This window comes from Dipteris shenzhenensis, chromosome 26, assembly GCF_047967505.1.
Source record: "Dipteris shenzhenensis isolate YYH24624 ecotype China chromosome 26, Dip_SZ_1.0, whole genome shotgun sequence".
In the NCBI taxonomy this organism is placed as follows: Eukaryota; Viridiplantae; Streptophyta; class Polypodiopsida; order Gleicheniales; family Dipteridaceae; genus Dipteris; species Dipteris shenzhenensis.
In genome coordinates this window covers 51,335,254-51,354,139 of record NC_141621.1, presented here as the reverse complement: position 1 = coordinate 51,354,139, position 18,886 = coordinate 51,335,254, and the positions used below count along the sequence as shown (strand labels likewise).

Below are 18,886 nucleotides of genomic sequence, written 5' to 3'. Positions count from 1 at the left end.
TTACATCTCTTCTTCTTTTTGTCATCCCCTGAAGAAGAGACACCATGGGAATGATCAGCATGGGAATGAGAGGGCTTTCCAGCTGAAACCTTGCCTTTACCTTTGTGTTCGGGCAGCAAATGCTTGATCACTAGCCATAGTAGCATTGCGATTCACACGACTTTGCTCCTCCTGAAGAAGAAGATCAACAAGCTGGTCAAATGAGAAATGATTGGCATCACCCCCTGCAACCAACCTCAATGTAGTAGCAAAGCCTTGATATGAATCAGGCAACGCATCAAGGGTATTAGAAACCAGCTGAGAATCAGGCATAATCTCATCATTGTTGGCCAACTGCTCTTTCAAATCCTTCACATTAGTGAGATAGGCATGCATGTTACCACCCTCATCAAGCTTTAAATCTTTCAATTGCTTGCGGAGATAGGCAACCCTCGCCTCATTCCACACCTGATACAAAGATGCAAGTTGATCCCATGCTTGCTTAGCTGTCTTGCAAGACCGAATATGAGGGATAATAACCCGTTTCATTGAAAGAGCAATCAAGGCATGTGCTTTGGCATCACGACCATCCCACTGAATTTGCTTCTGTGAAGGAGGCAAAGCACCTAGAGCAGGTGCAGGAGTCTTGGCTGTAGCAGTAGAACCATCACCTGAAGACCCATCACCTGAAGAAGCAGAGGCTGCAGGTGTAGCACCAGTAACAGTGCGTGTAGGCTTGGCCTCAGAACCTGAAACAATATGCCATAGATTCTTGGCAACCAAAACATGTCCTATCATGTATGACCACATGGGGTAATTGGTGCCATCAAGCTTGTCATCGGCCCCAATCAGCCCAAACAAATCATCTTTGCCACCAGACATGGTGGTGAAGTACAAGGCAAATCCAACTGGCAAAGCAAATGAGAGAAAGGAAACCTCTCAGAATCAAGCGCCAAAAAAACTGCCCAAGCTTCAAAGCTTATGTCTGTAAAAGACTTTGCTGTCCCAAGGTGTACCTGTTGTAAGAAAAATCCCCAAAGGCAACACGAGGCCTTCCAAGGCAACATGAGGCCTTTCCAAAATGCAAATGAAGGAGAAATTGGAAAAAGCCAATGCAACAACGGCTTACCCAATGATGAACAGAAGTGACAAGCTCTGAAAGCGAGCAAATGAGGGCTGGAAATGAGAATTACAGCAAAAGAAGTGCTGCCGCGAGGAGGAGAGCACGTAGAAATGGAGTAAAAGAGATCCAATGGAGAGAAGCTCGCAGCTCGAGGCAAAGGGATGCCAAATGAGGAGGGAAGGGCTCAAATAGAAGTCTCCGGATCAATTCAGCAGCTCCAAATGGCTCCAAACACTGGCATGCAGCTCGAGCAACTCCAAAATGATGGCACGCAGCTCGAGGCAGCTCTGAAATGCTGAGAAACTTAAAAAATGACCGGCGCGCACCTTGAGGCAGCTCCCGTACTGCAGTAAATGCTTGCTGACGCAGTCCGTACTGCAATAAATGCTTGCTGACGCAGTGTACAGAATTTTCTGATGCAGTTGTACGGAATTTTTTGACGCACTTATACAGAATTTTCTGACGCAATTTCTGACAGTGCCTATACAGGTGTACGGATTTTCTGACAGGTCTGTATGGGTGTATGGATTTTCTGCAGGTCCGTATGGTTGTATAGATTTTTTGATAGGTCCGTACAATTAGGTTTTTTTCTGCAGAAATTGCTCAGATTTGCTCCAAAATGCGTCTCCTTCACGGTAGCTGCTCCAAAATGCGATCTTCTCGCGTCAGAATGAGATCTTTCGCAACATAATTGCTTGGAAAGGTCTCAAACACTCGTGGGAGTGTGAAAGCCAGCAAGACCAGCAAGAATGAGGGCTCTAGAGGCTGCCAAACAGCTTGGGAAAGCTGTCAATGGCCGAGGGAATGGATTCCCGACCTGCTCTGATACCACTGTTGGGTGTTGGAAGCAATGGAAGCTCAAAAATGGAGAAAAACGAGATGCTGTAATAGATTGCTGCAAAACTGAAGTGTGGAGGCTCAAGGGAGAGCCAACATAACAAAACCCTAGACTGCCCTAATTGGACTAAGTGTCCTAAGTGACCTAGTTGGTACATAAACTAACTGTACCAATAGTCCTAACTGACTATAACTAGGCCTACAAGGCTCATACCAAGGTATAAGTGGCATCTATGGATAGCCCATGAGATAGCCTACAATCCCCTCGGCTTCTATTCAGTTGACCTGAATTGAAAAGCCTCTTTGTAAATATCCATAACTTGTGGATAATTAGACAACATGTCTTCATCCCATCCACTTGGCATTCAATGCGGAGTAATTCTTGAACTCTACAAGGTACCTGTAAAATACCTTGCCTTGTGCCCTTTGCATACCGTAGGGTACACAATCTGTTCTGGCTGGAGGATCTCTTCCAGTTCTTTCACTTCTGGTGGATCTTCCATTATAGGCTCTGTAGGCTCTGGCCCTTGATAGTTCTTTAGAAGACTCACATGAAAGGCATTGTGAATCTTCCAATGCTCTGGCAGTTGCAATTTGTATGCAACCTCCTTTAGAATCTCTGCTATAGCTTTTGTTTTGTGACAGATAAAATTGATAGATACAGACTGACAGGTAAAACTATTTTTTTTTTCCCTAATTGTTAACTGTACCTCAGGTCTAGTTTGGTTAAGTGTGGTCTGGTCTGGTTTAGTTAACTTGCCATGGCCCTTAAAGGAAAAAAGACACGCTGGTTAACTAGTTGCAGTTTGATTAAACTAACTAGGCCTTTATCAAACCTTGATTGTGGTCTAGTATGTAAACCCAACATGGGTTTTCTGTGCATGATACCCATGAAACTGGTCGTATCAATTTCTGCCTATAGCGTTCAATTCGCGTGCATAGCGTGATGAATTACTTCCCTGAGAGAAGCGACAAAATTGGGGCAAGCATAACGAAGTGATTGCAAGTGTTTTTTAGTTGGACGCTGCCCAGATTTGCATTGCTTTCTGATAGCACTGGAACCTGCTCAATCCATATAGAGATCATCCACTCTTTCACTGTAGCCAAGCTCTGATACCAATAAAACCACGTGGCACCGTAATTTGGATCGTCACCTCAATTTCTCTCTATGCAATATAGTAGCAATTCATCAGAGAGCGACTAGGTTACCTGGATATATGGAATTTGGGCATGCATTAGGAGCGTTAACTCTGAGCATCCGACACTCTCCTGATTTTTTGCTACCCTACTACTTTGTTCACTAGCTTAGCACTTTAGCTTTCAGCAAGGGCCTTAGTGAGCCCTTTGCTTCAGCCCTTAGTGGCTTGTATGAGTTACCTTTTGGCTCTTCATTTGTCTCATAGGCTCGCGAAGCCTCCCGCAGATGTTAATACATCTCTCTCTCTCTCTCTCTCTCTCTCTCTCTCCCTACCCCATCTTGTTGGTTGAGACAGGTATGATACCTCTTGAAGGAGAGCCATTGTGCCAATTCATGGCATACCTCAGCAAAGTTGGAAAGATGGACGCCAATAGGATACCTCACAAAGCAATGGAAGCTACGCGAAGCGTTGGATGGCACAAAGAGGGGCTGAAATGGATGGAATTATGGGGTATAACCTCTGCTGATATCCCCGAAGATGCATGGGAAATCAGGGAGCTAGTGACGCAGAGAATGCTACAGAAGCTATGGCAAGAACCGGGGGCAAAAATGCAGTTTTATAAGCAGGAAATCAATCCGATGGAATGCAGAAATACCTCGGGGAAGACACATCAATATTCAAAAGACATTTAATCTGCAAAATCAGAACCAGCTCACATGATCTCAAGGTGGAGAGGGGAAGATGGGCAAGACCCAGGGTACCAAGAGAGGAAAGAGTGTGTAAAATCTGCCCCGCAGGAGAAGTAGAAAATGAGCAACATGTACTTCTAACATGTTGAGCATATGCGCAAATCAGAGAATGCTATAGGGGCAATAGAAGCAACCTGAAACCCCTACTGCAGTGGCCAGCCAAAGAGCTAGGCAGCTACATAAAGGAAATTTTAGAATATCGCAACATAATACTTGGTCTAGCACACAGGCTAGCACAAGAAGTACTCACAGCATAGCACATTTATGCTTTTATTTATGATATTTTCTTTCAATGGATGTAAACAATCACTACTTGTTGATAGTGATCACTGTCCCATAGATCCTGAAGGGTCTCACGAGGACGTTAATACAATCATATCATATCATATCTCTCTCGGATACAAAGGTTGAGGAGACCACGCCCTCCGCCACCGCAAGAGACAACCCGACAGATGCATATCTACCAACGAGCTACCACAATGCCGGGTTTCGGCTACTGAGTTTTGTCTCTTAGATTTTTGTTTAGCACTCAGCAAGGGCCTTAGTGAGCCCTTTGCTTCAGCCCTTGTGGCTCGTCTGAGTTTTCATTTTCATTTGCGGTACTTTGTTCCATAGGCCTGTGAGGCCTTCCGAGGACGTCAATACATCTTTCTTTCTCTCTCCTCTCCTATCATAGCTGTCACGGGGGCGTCAAATTCTAAGTACTTTAATGTACTACAAGACTGTGACAACTTTGGTTTTAAAAGTCCAAGCGTGGGCTTAATAATGTGTAATTAAGCGCAGCATGGTGCCTAGCACATAAGCGTAATTAATCCCTAGGCCCAAAGGCATCCCAAGGAGTTAAAAGAGTGGTTGTTGGGAAATGATGCCCTTGCATTTTTAATGGGCCCCCTAAAGGGCCATGTACCTTCAGTGGCCCCCTCTAGAGTTCTAGGTGGCTCTAGTGCCTTCTACATGCTTCTTTGCCATTCCTGGACCTTCCTGGGCCTTCTAAACTTCACATGTGTGGTTTTCTCTTTCATCTTCTCCATTTGTTGAGATTTTGGACTGGTTTTTCAGCCTCTTTCAGCTAAATTTCGTTTTTCTTCATAATTCCTCACCCGTTTGGATTCCTCGACTCCCGTTTGGATTCCTCGATGACTTCCCTTCTGCCTCTCCTTCGCAGTGATATGAATTTTCCTCCGTACGTTAGTAGAACGGGCAGAGCTGAGCGCTTCTTTTGCTGGTTGAATTTGCAAAAGTGGCTTTTCTGGACCTCTTTGCTTCTACAGCCTCTTGCGTCTCTCCTCTTGCAAAGCTATAGCTTTTTGTTGAATTTTGAGTGGTCCCACGTGCTGGTTGACTGGTTTTTCTCAGCTTTGGAGGACTTTCCGGTGATGAAACTTCTCCAAAACCTTCTCAATGCATTCCTCTCTGAAGCACACTTCTTTTGAGTCCAAGAACTCCGACTTCTTCGTGACAGAAGTGCTTCTTTTCATATTTTTCAGTGGAATTCTTGCTCGTCTGCTCTTGTCAATGCTCTTTCTTCATGCCTTTGCACTCCTCTTTGGTCGAGAATGCAATTGGGCATTGGCTACTATGCCCTCTTAGCGATTGAGGACTTGGTTCGAGTTTTCAGGTTTTGGTGAGTTGTGATTTTGTTGCTACAATTTCTTTTTGCCACAAGCTATTGGTTGGCCTCGTATGCCGCCTCTTTCTTGGTTCACAGGTGCTTAGGCAGTGCTACATGAGTCATTCTTTGGTTGGGTACTTTGCTGATTTTAATTTGGAGCTTTGAAAAGCTTTGTGGATGCCATTTGGAAACCACTCAAAGAGAGTGCAGCTGGGGTGCAGTGTGATTGCATCTGGACAGCCAATGGAATTGCACTCAGAAAAGAGAATGCCTTTGGATTGAGCCTATGGGTTAAGTGCACTTATGTGATGGTGTTCTATGCTTGAAAGCCTTGTGAAGGCTCAATGAATTGGGGTTGCGTGCTTAGTTGCAGGGAACGTCTCCCAGATGCAACTTGTAATCATTTCACAGTGAAATATAAAGAAATATTGAAAGGGGTGCCACGGTGTTTGGGGCCAATCGGGTGCACTTGTCTATGTTTGTTGAGCATGGGCATTCTAGCCTCCATCCCTTTTTCAGTGGTTTTGTTTGTGAACAAATGGGTAGATGCCAAATGGTGATCATGCAATGGTTAATGGTTGTGATATATGCTTTGTGAGCTGTAAATAAGTGCTGAAGTGATTAAAGGTTTAGTTCCACTACCGTCTGAGTGATTAGAGGCTGGTTTCATTGGTTCCATTGTCGGGATACCGCACACTCTTCCGTAAGAGGTGAGCCTCGGTAGTTTGGTGGAAGGATATCTTTGCTGCACTTTTTGACAGCTGAATATTACAGCCATAAACATGGTGAGTACGCATGAGCAAGAGAGCTCCACAACTCCTCAAAGGAGAAGGCTGGAAAGCCTTAATGATCTAGCTAGTGTACAGATGCAGGGAGCACAACAAATGCCTTTTGAGCAGGCCTCACATGAAGCTACAACTCAGCTCAATGGTGATACTATTTCTAGCAGCGAGTCAGATGATGCTACTATGTTGAATGCACAGCTTGCAAGTGCAGTGACTGCTTTGACTCAGCTGACTCAAAACTTGGCTTAGATTGTGCAAACAAATGCCAAGAAGAAGAAGAAATCAAGAAAGCACAAGCACGGAAAGAGTGAGTACACACATGCATCAGCTTCTCATGGCGGACAGCACACTCATGCATCAGTTTCCCATGAGGGACAGCCATAAAAAATGACTCAGAAAGTGACTTCCAAGAGAGAGGAATCCCCCAAAAGAGCACTTGAGAAAGAGGTACAAAAAGTACAGCGAGTGCAACAGTATGAGCAGCCAGCACAAGGCCTTGGTTTGGATACTTCTACTCCTCAAAATAATAATGTGCAGTCCATAAATGTGGCTCAGCCACCTCAGCCATATTCGAGGCAGCAACCTGAATATTTTGGTACAGATTCTATCTTTGATGCTATGTTCATTTCACCACCAACTGGGCATAGAAAGCAAGCCATGTATGACAATGTGGGAATGCAGCTAGGCATGCAAGCCACATCACATGCTCCCATGCCTAATGTTCAGCCAAGCATGGCTCTCCCTAGTGAAGGGAATGCTGCAAAAATACAGCCATCTTTGGGACAGCCAACATCAAATGTATATAAAGAATTGAAGGATGGTGGTTCTCATGTCAAGTTTGAGACATATAATGGAGTACAGGACAGGTACAAAGCCCTCACATTCCTTCAACAGTTTGATGCTGCATTTCTTGGGGGTTTGTTTACAGAAGCATTCAAGATGAGGAAGATTGCCACATTTTTGAAAGGCAATGCACTTAAGTGGTACACCAACCTTATGCTTCATGGAGATGCATCTGATACTTGGCTGCAATTTAAGCAAGTGTTCTCTTCTACTTGACTTACTCCAACTTTTGACGTTGAAGTACTTTCACACTGGCATGACTTGTCATACAAACTTTGCAAGAATCTTGATGATTACACTTAGAGGTTTTGGGATGTTTTGCTGTCATTGAGCTCTTACAGGCATGTTTCTTTGAAAGAGCAAATAGAGAGGTAGTGTTGTGGATTGCCTAGTGAGCTACGTGATTATTGCATCAAAACCAAGGTGGGTTCTATGACTCAATTAATTGAGAATGCAAGGACAGCATATGCATGGATGCAGGAGAAGAATTTGGGCTTTATGGACAGCAAGAAAGAAGACAGCAAACGGGCTGCCAAACACTAGGATAAGAAGGACATCAAATCTGAAAATAAAAATTATGGCAAACGACCGTTTCAAAAGGGAGGAAAAGCCCAATTCAAAGCTGGTCAAAGGCGTGGACAGCCTAATAAATAACCCCGTACCAAGTTATCTGATGAAGAGAAAAAGTCACTCCTGGAGCAAAACAAATGTTTTATATGCAAAGGAGAGGGACACCGCTCTTATGATTGCCTATCCAAGAAAAGAGACAGGTCAGATGATGATAAGAATGATGATAAACATGTTGATCGGAAGGGCAAAAGGCCTAAACCTTCCGCAGGACTTCTTCCAGATGTGATTGGGAGTTTGCCACATGCACATGATGAAGAGGAAACGAAAAAGACTGAGATGTGCAGAGCATGGGGAAAAATAACAAATTAGAATTGTTTGTTTTTCTTTGATTCTGGGGCAAAGGCGAATTTCATAACTTCTGATATGGCAGGAATGATTGGCATCAAGCCTGAGGAAATGGGACCATCAGGCATGTGTGATATGGCCAACCCTGAACTCAACACACCTGTCACTCCTATCATTGGCAAGTTGAGGATGCATATCCAGGGATATCAGGATGCAGAGGACTTCTACATTATGCCTTTGCTAGAGTGTGATGCTTTGCTTGGGATGCCCTAGATGTAGAGGGTGGGAGCTGATGTGCAGATGAGAAACAAGAAGATTTCTTTAACTCATAGAGGCAAAAATCATGTACTTGATGTAAAGTTGAAAGGGGAGTCCATCCCTGTAGTTTCAGCTTCTTGTATTTCCAATGTAATAAAATGTCATATTTCAGCGTATTTGTTTTTTGTCGAAGAGGACAGCCAATCAGTTTAGGAAGGCTCTATTCTTTCTGCTTTAGATAGAGAAAGGACTGCTTTTATTTAAGATTTTCAGGATTGTTTCTTAGATGCACTTCCTCAAGAATTACCTCCCAAGAGGCCCGAGGATCATCAAATTGATATAATTCTTAGAAGCTCACCGCCTAATATACCTCCCTATCGTGTCAGTAAGGCACAACAGGAAGAGATAATGTCACAAGTGAAGGAACTCTTGGAAAAGGGATTAATACAGCCAAGTAATTCTCCTTATTGTTCCCCTGTGTTGCTTGTGCAAAAGAAGGTTGGCAGTTGGAGAATGTGTATTGATTATAGGGCTTTGAATAAAGTCACAATTAAGAACCGTTTTCCAATTCCGCGCATTGATGATATATTGGATCGGTTGGAAGGTTCCTCAATGTTCAGTTGTATTGACCTTAAAAGTGATTATCATCAGATAAGGATACGGCCTGAAGATGTCTACAAGACTACCTTTCGCACTTCGTTTGGCTTTATATGAGTTCCTTGTGATGCCTTTTGGTTTGACAAATGCACCTGCCACTTTCAATAGAATGATGGACAGAATTTTTAGAGCACACAGAAAGTTTGTGGGCACTTTCTTCGATGATATCATTGTGTTCTTTAAAAATGAATAGGAGCACAGGAAACACCTCACTATTGTGTTTCAAGAGTTGAAAAGACACGAGTTGTTAATAAACACCAAGAAAAGTGAGTTCTTTATGCATGAGATTCATTTTCTCGGTCATATAGTGTCAAAGGATGGAGTCAAGATGGATCCTGCAAAAGTTGAGGCCATAAGGAGTTGGCCAATTCTGAAAAATTTGCATGAAGTCAGAAGCTTCCTTGGGTTGTGTTCATACTATCGGAGGTTTATAAAGTACTTTGCAGAAATTGCTTCTCCCTTGCATGCTTTACAGAAGAAAGCTGTACTGTTTCGGTGGGAACCAAAGGAAAATGCAGCTTTTGAAGAGCTGAAGCAAAAGTTGTGTTTTGAACCCGTTATTATCTTGCTAGATCTTGCAAAACCCTTTGCTGTAACTTGTGATGCATGTGGGAACAGCATAGGAGGCACTTTGATGCAGGATGGCAGAGTGGTTGCATATGAGAGTAGAGGTCTCAAAGATGCTGAATTGTACTTGCAGACATACAAGAAGGAAATGTTAGCAGTGATACATGCTTTGACCACATGGAAAATTACCTTCTTGGAGCTGATTTTTATGTGCAGACAGATCATCAGTCACTTAGATATTTTCTCACGCAGAGAAAATTATCTGAAAAGCACATGAGATGGGTTAACTTTCTCTCAATGTTTCATTTTCAAATTGTACATGTGCCGGTTAACAAAAATGTCGTGGCTGATGCACTTTCCAGGAAACCACAGCCTGGAGCAGTCTCCAAGAAACCCAGTGTTTCAGTAGTGAGCATTGCTTACAACAATGTGTTAGATGTGATGAAAGATCAGTATGTTAATGATGCTGATTTTTCAACTATTTATGATTAGCTTTCTGATGGTCAAAGGCATGATCACTATATGTTGAAAGAGGGTTTTATTTTGATGCATGGACAACTCCGTGTCACTGATCAGATGCGACAGAAAGTCATAATGGAAAGTCATGCTCCTCCATATGTAGGATATAAGGGAATCAGTGTCACAAGAAACGTTTCTAGAAACACATTTCTAGAAACGTTTCTAGATTTTTACAGGCGTTTCGTCCAGAAACGCCTAAAAATACTATATTTTATAGAAGTTATATATACTTCATAAATAATTGTCTTCAGATTCTCTCTCTCTCTCTCTCTCTCAAAAGAGCTCTTAGATATCCATATTGTGCACACAATGCACACACATATTACACAGTTGAAAGAGTAAAAAGATGCGTCACGCAGCCTATAGATTGAGGTTTACAAAGACATAGACCTTCCAGTTTATAAATTACTATTAGTTGCAAGTGCATATGGTTGCTAGCATATGCCATGGCCCATAGTTCAAACAATAAACTTTTAAATTTATAATTCAAATTTCAGAATCAAATTTCAAGATTCAAGATTCAAGATTCAAAATATAACAAAATGTATTATGTATTACTGTTTACATCATACATGTAACATGCCATAATGATATACTGGTAACTGTATGGTGTAAACTGTATATATAATCAAAGCCCGTCGCCTGCGAGCCGGCTGCTAACAACTGCAGTGTACACAGTACACTCTAGAGTCTAGTCTCGACTCTCTAGAGCTAGGGACCGCTGCCCTCTCCAAGATCTGCTGCCTCATCACTGTCATCATCAGCACTGGAATCAACAGATGGATCTACATCCTCTGTGGATGAAGAGAAAGTGCCACCCTCGAACCAAGTAGGGGCTCGCAATTGATCTGAGTCCTCTGAGTCCGCACTGTCTATCAATGCCGCCGCCTCCTCTGGCTCATCTCTGCCTCGACGTCCTCGGGATGACGATGCAAGAACAGATACCTGTGATCCCCCTCGTGAGGCTCGTGCTCGACGTTGATAACCATGAATCTGGGGTGTCCCTGTATCCTCTGCAACAGTAGCAGCACGTACTCATGGTGCACGAGCTCGAGCCATCGAACGTGTTTGACGTCGGAATCGAAGCATATCCTGTCGCAGGAACTCGTAAGCATCGTCATTCTCTCGACTGTGCTGGATGATGGACATGTTGACAGGTTTTAGCTGATCTTGTGAGGATTGACTTGCTTGGGCTTCCACTCGATGCTACCGATGGCATCTGCAGACCTGTACTTCTCAAGTAGACGTAGGTTGGCATTTACATATACCAACCTATTGAGCTGCTCCACGCTCAACCTGACATAGTTTACAAAGCATAAAGAAGTCAATTCTGACGACTTAAGAATTGTTTTTCAAAATGTTACAAGCTTGACGCTATACTATATAGCCTATAAATAAGAACTATAAGAAGTTAGAACTTACTTGTTTCTCTTCCTGGTGTGTATGTCTGCACATATGCTCCATATCCTCTTAGCTGGACCTGATGTGCAATCTTGCGAAAGGATGCGGAGAGCTAAGTTCTGCAATGAGGGATTCAATTTCTCCCACCAAGTAAGAGCCAACAGCCTTTTGTCTCTTTCCTTGGCAATTGCACGGGAGAAATGACCCATGTCATTGCGGAACTCCACTATGTCCTCTTCAATGCTATTGCAATTTGCAATACAGAAGAAGACAATATAAATAATTAGATAAATCATAAATGATAATACAAAGTTGAAAGCACTTAGAAGTTAGTAGTGAGCAGGCTGCAAACTTGTACGCCATGCTACCTCACCTATTCTGGACCGATGAGTCGCATACTTTCTCCAAGTATTGGGTCCATCCGTTCACAAGCACCCGATCATTCCATTTAGCAGGCTCCTTCCACAAGGGATGGAGCATATGTGCAACAGTGTGGATTGGCCTATGAAACCAATCCATCTCTTCCTCTAAATTCCTAATATGTCATCCTTTCTGAAAATTTACCAAAAGGAATCAAGTTAGAGGCTAGAGCTAGGAGAACTGAGTGTTAAACTTACAAGTTTGAACTTATATGTACCTGCTCTGGTTGAGGATCTCAATAGGACAATCCTCCGTTGCTTTTCGAAGCTTCAGCATGAACTCGTATAGCAAGCCCATAGTATAACCCTCATGGTCAAAGAGTCGAAGCACGAAGTACAAGGGCTCTATGGACATCTGAATGCAAAGGGCTTCCTACCAAAACTGATTGTCAAATACAATCCCCTCGACATTCTGTCCAGCAAGCAATCTCGAGTCACTCCAATCCAGCCAATCTGAATTGGTCATCATGCGACGAAGGCTCTCTTTGGTCTTAACCAACCTACAAATGATAAAGTTTAAACAAATTTAAACAATGAATAATTTGAGGAATTGATTTTTGAATGATGAAAATTGAATCATGATTAATGAATCATACCTGCTAAGAACCAGGAAGATGTAGCCAAAGCGTGTCTTTGAGGGTCTCATAAGCTCCCACTTACACTTCCTTTTGAATAGGGCCAGTGTATGTGGCTTACGAGTGATATAAGTCACTAGCTGCATTGCTTTTTCAACCACACTAGACACCCAAGGCAGCTTTCCAATATCCTCCATCATCAAATCAAGAGAGTGTGAGGCACAAGGTGTCCATACTATCTTGGGATACTTCTCCTCAAGAAGACTTTCCATTCTCTTGTAGTTGGAGCCATTATTGGTGATGACTTGCACCACATTATCCTCACAAACCTCCTTGATGGCTGCCTCAATATGACCCCATATCCACTCTCCGGTGATGTGAAGGCCGGCATGTGAGGCATCAACCGCCCTCAAGAATATGCTTCCCACACAACTAGTGACCAAGATATTAATCATGTGTCTCCTCTTCGTGTCACTCCATCCATCGGAGACTATGGTGCATCCATACCGACTCCAAGCTTCCTTGAGTCGCTCCATGTCTTTCTTCATTAATCCCACCTGCTTCTTCAAACGTGTGGTGCGGAGAGTCTCAGAACTAGCAGGTGTAAGGGATGATGCTCCTGCTCTACCAGCAGCTATAAGTGCATGATAAAACTTCTTGTAGGCAGGAGTCCTTGCAACATTGAAGGAAATATTGCAAGCGTAGAAAAACTGCTCCTCTGCAATTGCAGACTCTTGCTTCAGGCGTGGTGCCCAAGCAGCCTGTATAGGAGTAACTCTCGGAGTGATAGCTGCTGGACCACGCGGCTTCTTGGCAGGAGGCCGTGGAGGAGCTGATGGCATAGCGGACAGCCCAACTGATACGGATGCCGATGGAGTGGTGCCATGTAGAGGCTGAGTAGAGGCACTCCCATGAACTTGTGATGTTGATGTAGATGGAGTATACCCATGCCCCTCCTGCTGTGAGTGAGAACACTCCACATTCCCGGTATCTGACTGGGATGATGTGAGAGATACGGTTGCCTCTATGCCCAACTTCTTCTGCTCAACCAACACATTAGCTTGAAGAACTTGATCTGTGATCATGGGATGGACGAGGAATCGAATCTCAGCAAATTTGGATGAGGTACCTCCATATGCGAAGAAGATCCCCTCTGGAATGGCATGGCAAGCACTCTTAACCTGGCCTCCGATTTGAGGAAAGATGTGGAAGAATATGTGAGAACATGCATGGTTTGTCAAAAAGCAAAGTTTGACAGATAGAAGGCACCTGGGTTGTTACACCCTTTGCCAATTCCGGATAGACCATGGCAAACCATAGCTATGGATTTTGTGTTTAATCTTCCACGTACTTCTACTGGACATGATGGATTGTGAACAATAATTTGCAGGTTTAGCAAACAAGCCCACTTTGTGCCAATAAGAAAGAAAACTACAACAGATCAAATGGCCAAATTGTTTCTGCAACATGTCTTCAAGTATCATGGGATGTCTGAATCCATAATCTGATAGATCCGAGGATGACCAGCCTCTTTTGGAGAGGGCTGTTTGAAAATATGGGCACTACGCTGAATTTTTCGTCATCTTTTCACCCTCAGTGTGATGGACAATCGGAGCAGGAAAACTCTACCATCTTGGATATGTTTAAATGCTATGTCTCAGACCACAAAAGCAAATGGGAGAATTATTTGCCTTTGTTGGAATATGCTTACAATAATACGGTGCACACATCCACAGGTAAAGCACCTTTTGAAATAGTGAAAGGTGCTAGGAAGATACCTCCCATTTTGCATACAAAAGAGAAAATCTTCGAAGCTAATCGTTTTGTGGAAAGCCTTGAAGAGGCTTACAAGAAGATCAAATATGCCTTGCAAAGAAGTCAGGACAAGCAGAAAAGAGCAGCAGATAAGCACTGCAGGGAATTGGTATTCATAGAAGGTAATTGGGTTTTGCTGCGTTATCAGAAGGCAAGGCTGAAAAATAAGAAAGGCAAGGAAGGGTTGCACACAAAGCTGAACATGCGTTACTATGGTCCTTTTCAGGTTTCTGAAAAGATAAACGAGGTAGCTTACAGGTTGAAGTTGCCTCCGCATTAGAAGATACATAATGCCTTTCATGTGAGCTTGTTAAAGCAATATCATGGAGATATTCCCGAGGATTTACCTGATGAGGTACAGCATGAAGTGGAAGAGCAGGATGAACTTTTGGTCCCAGAGTAGATTCTGGCACACAGAGATAGAAAGCTCAAGGGTAAAGTTATCTGTCGCTACTTGGTAAAATTTCAAAATTACCCATCACTCGATGCGAAATGGATGGAGGAAGGTGAACTAGCAGATTCACCTGGGATATTGCCGCTTTACCTTGATGCTTTCCAGTTAGAGCCGACTGTGGTCCGGGCTCCTACAGGTAGTTCAGCAGAGCGAGCGTCTAGAACATTACCTGGTGTTCGAGAGGGGGGTAGCACCTCCACTCCCTTAGTATAGACGGACTCACCGTGATTTCATGAGGTCGCTTGATGACACTGTATGTTTCATCCACCAGTACCTCGAGGACAGAGGAGTCTCACATGTACTGGGGTTTGCCATTGGACAAATGCGGGTCTCATCCCATCAGCTGAGGATTGAGGCAGGTAGCTGTGCATGCATACCTAGAGAGCAGATGGTTTGCAGGCTATGCACGCTGGGGGAGATTGAGACAGAGGAGCTTTTTCTATGCATCTTCCATCATACTTGAGATCCGGGGACGATACCACTGCCTCTTTTAGGAGGGACACAACTTTGGTTTGTTCCACTTCCATGACCAGGTCTGCATTCGGCTCTATGTGATTGAGATGCGATGACATAGGGAGACACTACTGCGATAGATAAAAGAGCAGCTTGAGGCCACAATGCCACAAGCCGACCGAGCATAGAGGCATGTCACGGATTTTTAAGCATATGAGTTAGTGTCAGGACACAGTGAGGCGGAGGAGGAGGAGCTAGCTGATATGAGGGTAGTATGGATCAACAGAGAGAGCCGACATGATGCTGTCGACTGAGGGACGCAGAGATCACACACGCCACAGAGAGTGACTAGAGCATGCACGATTTAGGTCCAGCCTATCTCAGCTCTCCTCAGAGGGGACTGCTAGAGACGAGGCATCACCCTTGATAAGCCCGTCGGATCCAGAGATTTAGGAGACCACGTCCTCCACTAATAGCGCGAGACTGCTCACCAAACACAGATGTGGGATATCCTCGCAGCCCACCGGACTGAGTCTCAGCTTTCAGTTTTTCAGTTATTAAGGATTCCTGAGATCAGGTTGAGTTTTCACATCATATTAGGGGCGGTTGTGTCTTCGTATTGCAAAAGGCTGTAGGAGAATTTTCCGAAGCAGCTCACATACATCCATGCATACATACATATACATGCATACATACGTACATCATACCTCAGCAGGAAATTAGAGTGGTGTTATTTGCAGGCAATAAGAACTTCAATTGTGTCATAGTAACACATATTTATACAGAGAACAAGTGCTTACATGAACAATGTGCATATGCAGGCTGAAGCGGCTGCTGCTGCAGGGGAGAGTAGCTTTAGGGCCTTCATGGTAGCAGTGCAACGTTCCACTACAAATGTTTCCATGGTTCAGCAGGTTTGACCCATACTTTCTACTAGATGGCTGGTGTGAATGTTCTTAAGTGGCCCCCCATTTCTCCCAAAGATCTCAGAATTCGCAGCAGGATCTTAACCGTGTTTATTAAGAGCATATATTTGCAGAACATGTTTCCATGTTTAACATTAGATTTAGGTGTCAGGTTGTGAAGACATGGAATTTTTGCAGAGCTGATGAAGTTTTGACTGCTGTTTGTCTCTTGAATAAAGCACTTTGTCACTGCTATTGCCCGATTGCTGTTGCCGGTGGATGGGGCACATGCAGCATGTTGTGAAGAAATGGCAGCAGCCATGTCAAATGCTGAGACTGCTGCCTTAAAAGGGTTGCAACAATGCATTGACACAGTCATAGCTGAGGTAAGCGTAAATTCAGATTCTCTGCAGTAACGTTTAGTAAGATGTTGTAAAGTGTACTCCTATGTAGGTGTTGTTTTATGAAGATATGCAATTTCCACACAAGTTGAGAAGTTAAAAGTTCTGCAGCAGATTTGAAATTGTTTTGAAAATGTTTCAGCTCTCAGTCTAGAAAAATTATTGGGCATTGGGAAATCCTGTGATTAAGCACATAAAAAGTTATTTCCAAGACAATAAATTGTTCTTCCATGGAGTTAAAGACTCAAAATGCCCAAAGACCTAAAATCTTGGGCCATATCTGTAGAACTCTAACAGGGATGCAATTCTAAAGTCATATCTTTTGCACAGATGGAGTGGGAGTCTCTCTCTCTCTCTCTCTCTCTCTCTCTCTCTCATACATAGCACTAGGGCCTAGGACAAATTGTCGGGTTGGACCCCCCCGAAGGTCTTTATTCAATAAAAAGGATATGAGTACAAGAGTTCAGCTCAGGGGCTGCTTTTCAGAAAATTATACATGAATCAAATTACAACGGAGCTCAAGGCTCATTTCTTTTGGCAACATGCCGAGTGTCCAAATGCTAGACTAGCCTTAATTACATTCCTCGAAGGCCAATTTCTGGGATCTTCGTAGCACTTGGTCACATGAACCATTCCTGGTCGCTTGCTAGGTTCCATATCGCTCAGGCGTTCAATCCCTCTTGGTACCTACAATCATTAACTGAAGTGCACAACCATGGCACCCGTTAATGGTTAGCGCATTGCATGCAAATAATAATCTATGGACTAATCCTAGTCACCGTGGGCGTCCCCACCAAGCAAACATGTGCTTATAACATAGAAGAAATTCTTTAGTCGACCGAGGTCAATCGTCTTAGTTGTAATTAAGGCCTGACCATCAGTTGAAGTGTCTTAATTATGGCCAAGTCTCTCTAACCGAGGTTGGAATATCTTGGTTAAGTGAAGCTAACCCTCTTGACGTAAGCTAAGTCTAGTTGATCGAAGTCAACACTCTCTGACCAAAGTCAGCACTTTGGTTCTTTGGTTAACCGTGGTTAACCATCTTGGCCGAAGCCAAGTTTTTCTAACCGGGGTTAGGCTTACTTAATCGAGGTTAAGTATCTTTGACCAAATAAATATTACTCTTTGAACATAACTAAATAAATGGTCAATTAATTATGATCAATAAATGGTGAACTAGAACTTTGACTTTGGAGTATTTATAGCTTGGTGATAGAGTCAAGCGCCCATAAACATGTGGTCTATCTTGCAAAGGACAGTGAAAAGAAAGTTTGGTCACCATGATACATAGTCTAGAGGTGGACATTTAAGGCTCTTAGGATGCCTCGGATTTCCAAATTATGTGTCTCGACAGAACATATGTTATCCTTTGTGAAGAATGGTTGTATAGTCTTGGCATAGCTTGAGTGGAGTTATTTAAATTTCTCCATCATTTTTGAAAAACATGGTAGAGTCTTCTAGATCTTGGGGGGGGAACACGATCTACTTGATTGTCCACTTAATTCGATGGGATTTGAACGACTTTTCACCAACAAGAGTGTGATATATATATTTCCGAACTCAGGTTTTTGGATGATTTTATTTCTTTTGCATCTAAAAGAAGTAAACTTTAACTTGATGTTGTTGAAAAGCATAAATATGCTTCTACTGATTAAACATATTAGAAATGGCCAAATTCAACCAAGTAGCTCACCTTGGCCTTCACCAGTATTATTGGTAAATAAAAAGGATGGTACTATGCGTTTATGCATAGATTACCGAGCTTTAAATAAAATCATAGTGCATAATAAGTATCCTATGACTTGCATTGATGAGCTCTTTGATCAATTGCAAGCGGCTAGATATTTTACTAACGTTGACTTAAGATCTCGATATCATCGAGTACGAGTTAGAGATCTTGGGGGAGAAACACGATCTACTTGATTGTCCACTTAATTCGATGGGATTTGAACTACTTTACACTAACAAGAGTGTGAGGTATATATTTCTGAACTCAGGTTTTTGGATGATTTTATTTCTTTTGCATCTAAAAGAAGTAAACTTTTACTTGATGTTGTTGAAAAGCATGAATATGCTTCTACTGATTAAACATATTAGAAATGGACAAATTCAACGAAGTAGCTCACCTTGGCCTTCACCAGTATTACTAGTAAATAAAAAGGATGGTACTATGCGTTTATGCATAGATTACTGAGCTTTAAATAAAATCACAGTACAAAATAAGTATCCCATGACTTGCATTGATGAGCTCTTTGATCAATTGCAAGCAGCTAGATTTTTTACTAACGTTGACTTAAGATCGCGATATCATCGAGTACGAGTTAGAGAAGAGGATGTTCCTAAAACATCATTTCATATTAGGTATGAGCATCATCAATTTAGAGTAATGCCAGTTGGTTTAACCAATGATGTAGGCAACTTCTATGAAACTTATGCATGGTGTCTTGAGGCCATATTTAGGAGAATTTGATGTAGTATTC

At 42.9% G+C, this 18,886-nt stretch overlaps 2 protein-coding genes across 4 annotated transcripts in view; one reads left to right on the top strand and one right to left on the bottom strand.

Annotated features, from left to right (window-relative positions):
• The window catches only part of SEC10 (exocyst complex component sec10), a 106,395-nt gene that overhangs the window by 55,074 nt on the left and 32,435 nt on the right, over positions 1-18,886 (top strand). For all 3 annotated transcript variants that reach the window (XM_087397432.1, XM_087397433.1, XM_087397431.1), the window contains 2 exons: positions 15,922-16,014; positions 16,245-16,391. In XM_087397432.1, the coding sequence (XP_087253558.1) occupies positions 15,922-16,014; positions 16,245-16,391 (240 nt within the window). The remainder of the gene's footprint in view (positions 1-15,921; positions 16,015-16,244; positions 16,392-18,886) is intronic.
• On the bottom strand, positions 10,695-13,220 carry LOC147885244 (uncharacterized). Its single transcript, XM_087397973.1, has 6 exons — positions 12,400-13,220; positions 12,181-12,303; positions 11,758-11,919; positions 11,406-11,627; positions 11,168-11,279; positions 10,695-10,976 (listed from the first exon to the last, which is right to left on the bottom strand). Exons 1-6 carry the CDS (start codon positions 13,218-13,220, stop codon positions 10,695-10,697), a joined length of 1,722 nt encoding a protein of 573 aa, XP_087254099.1.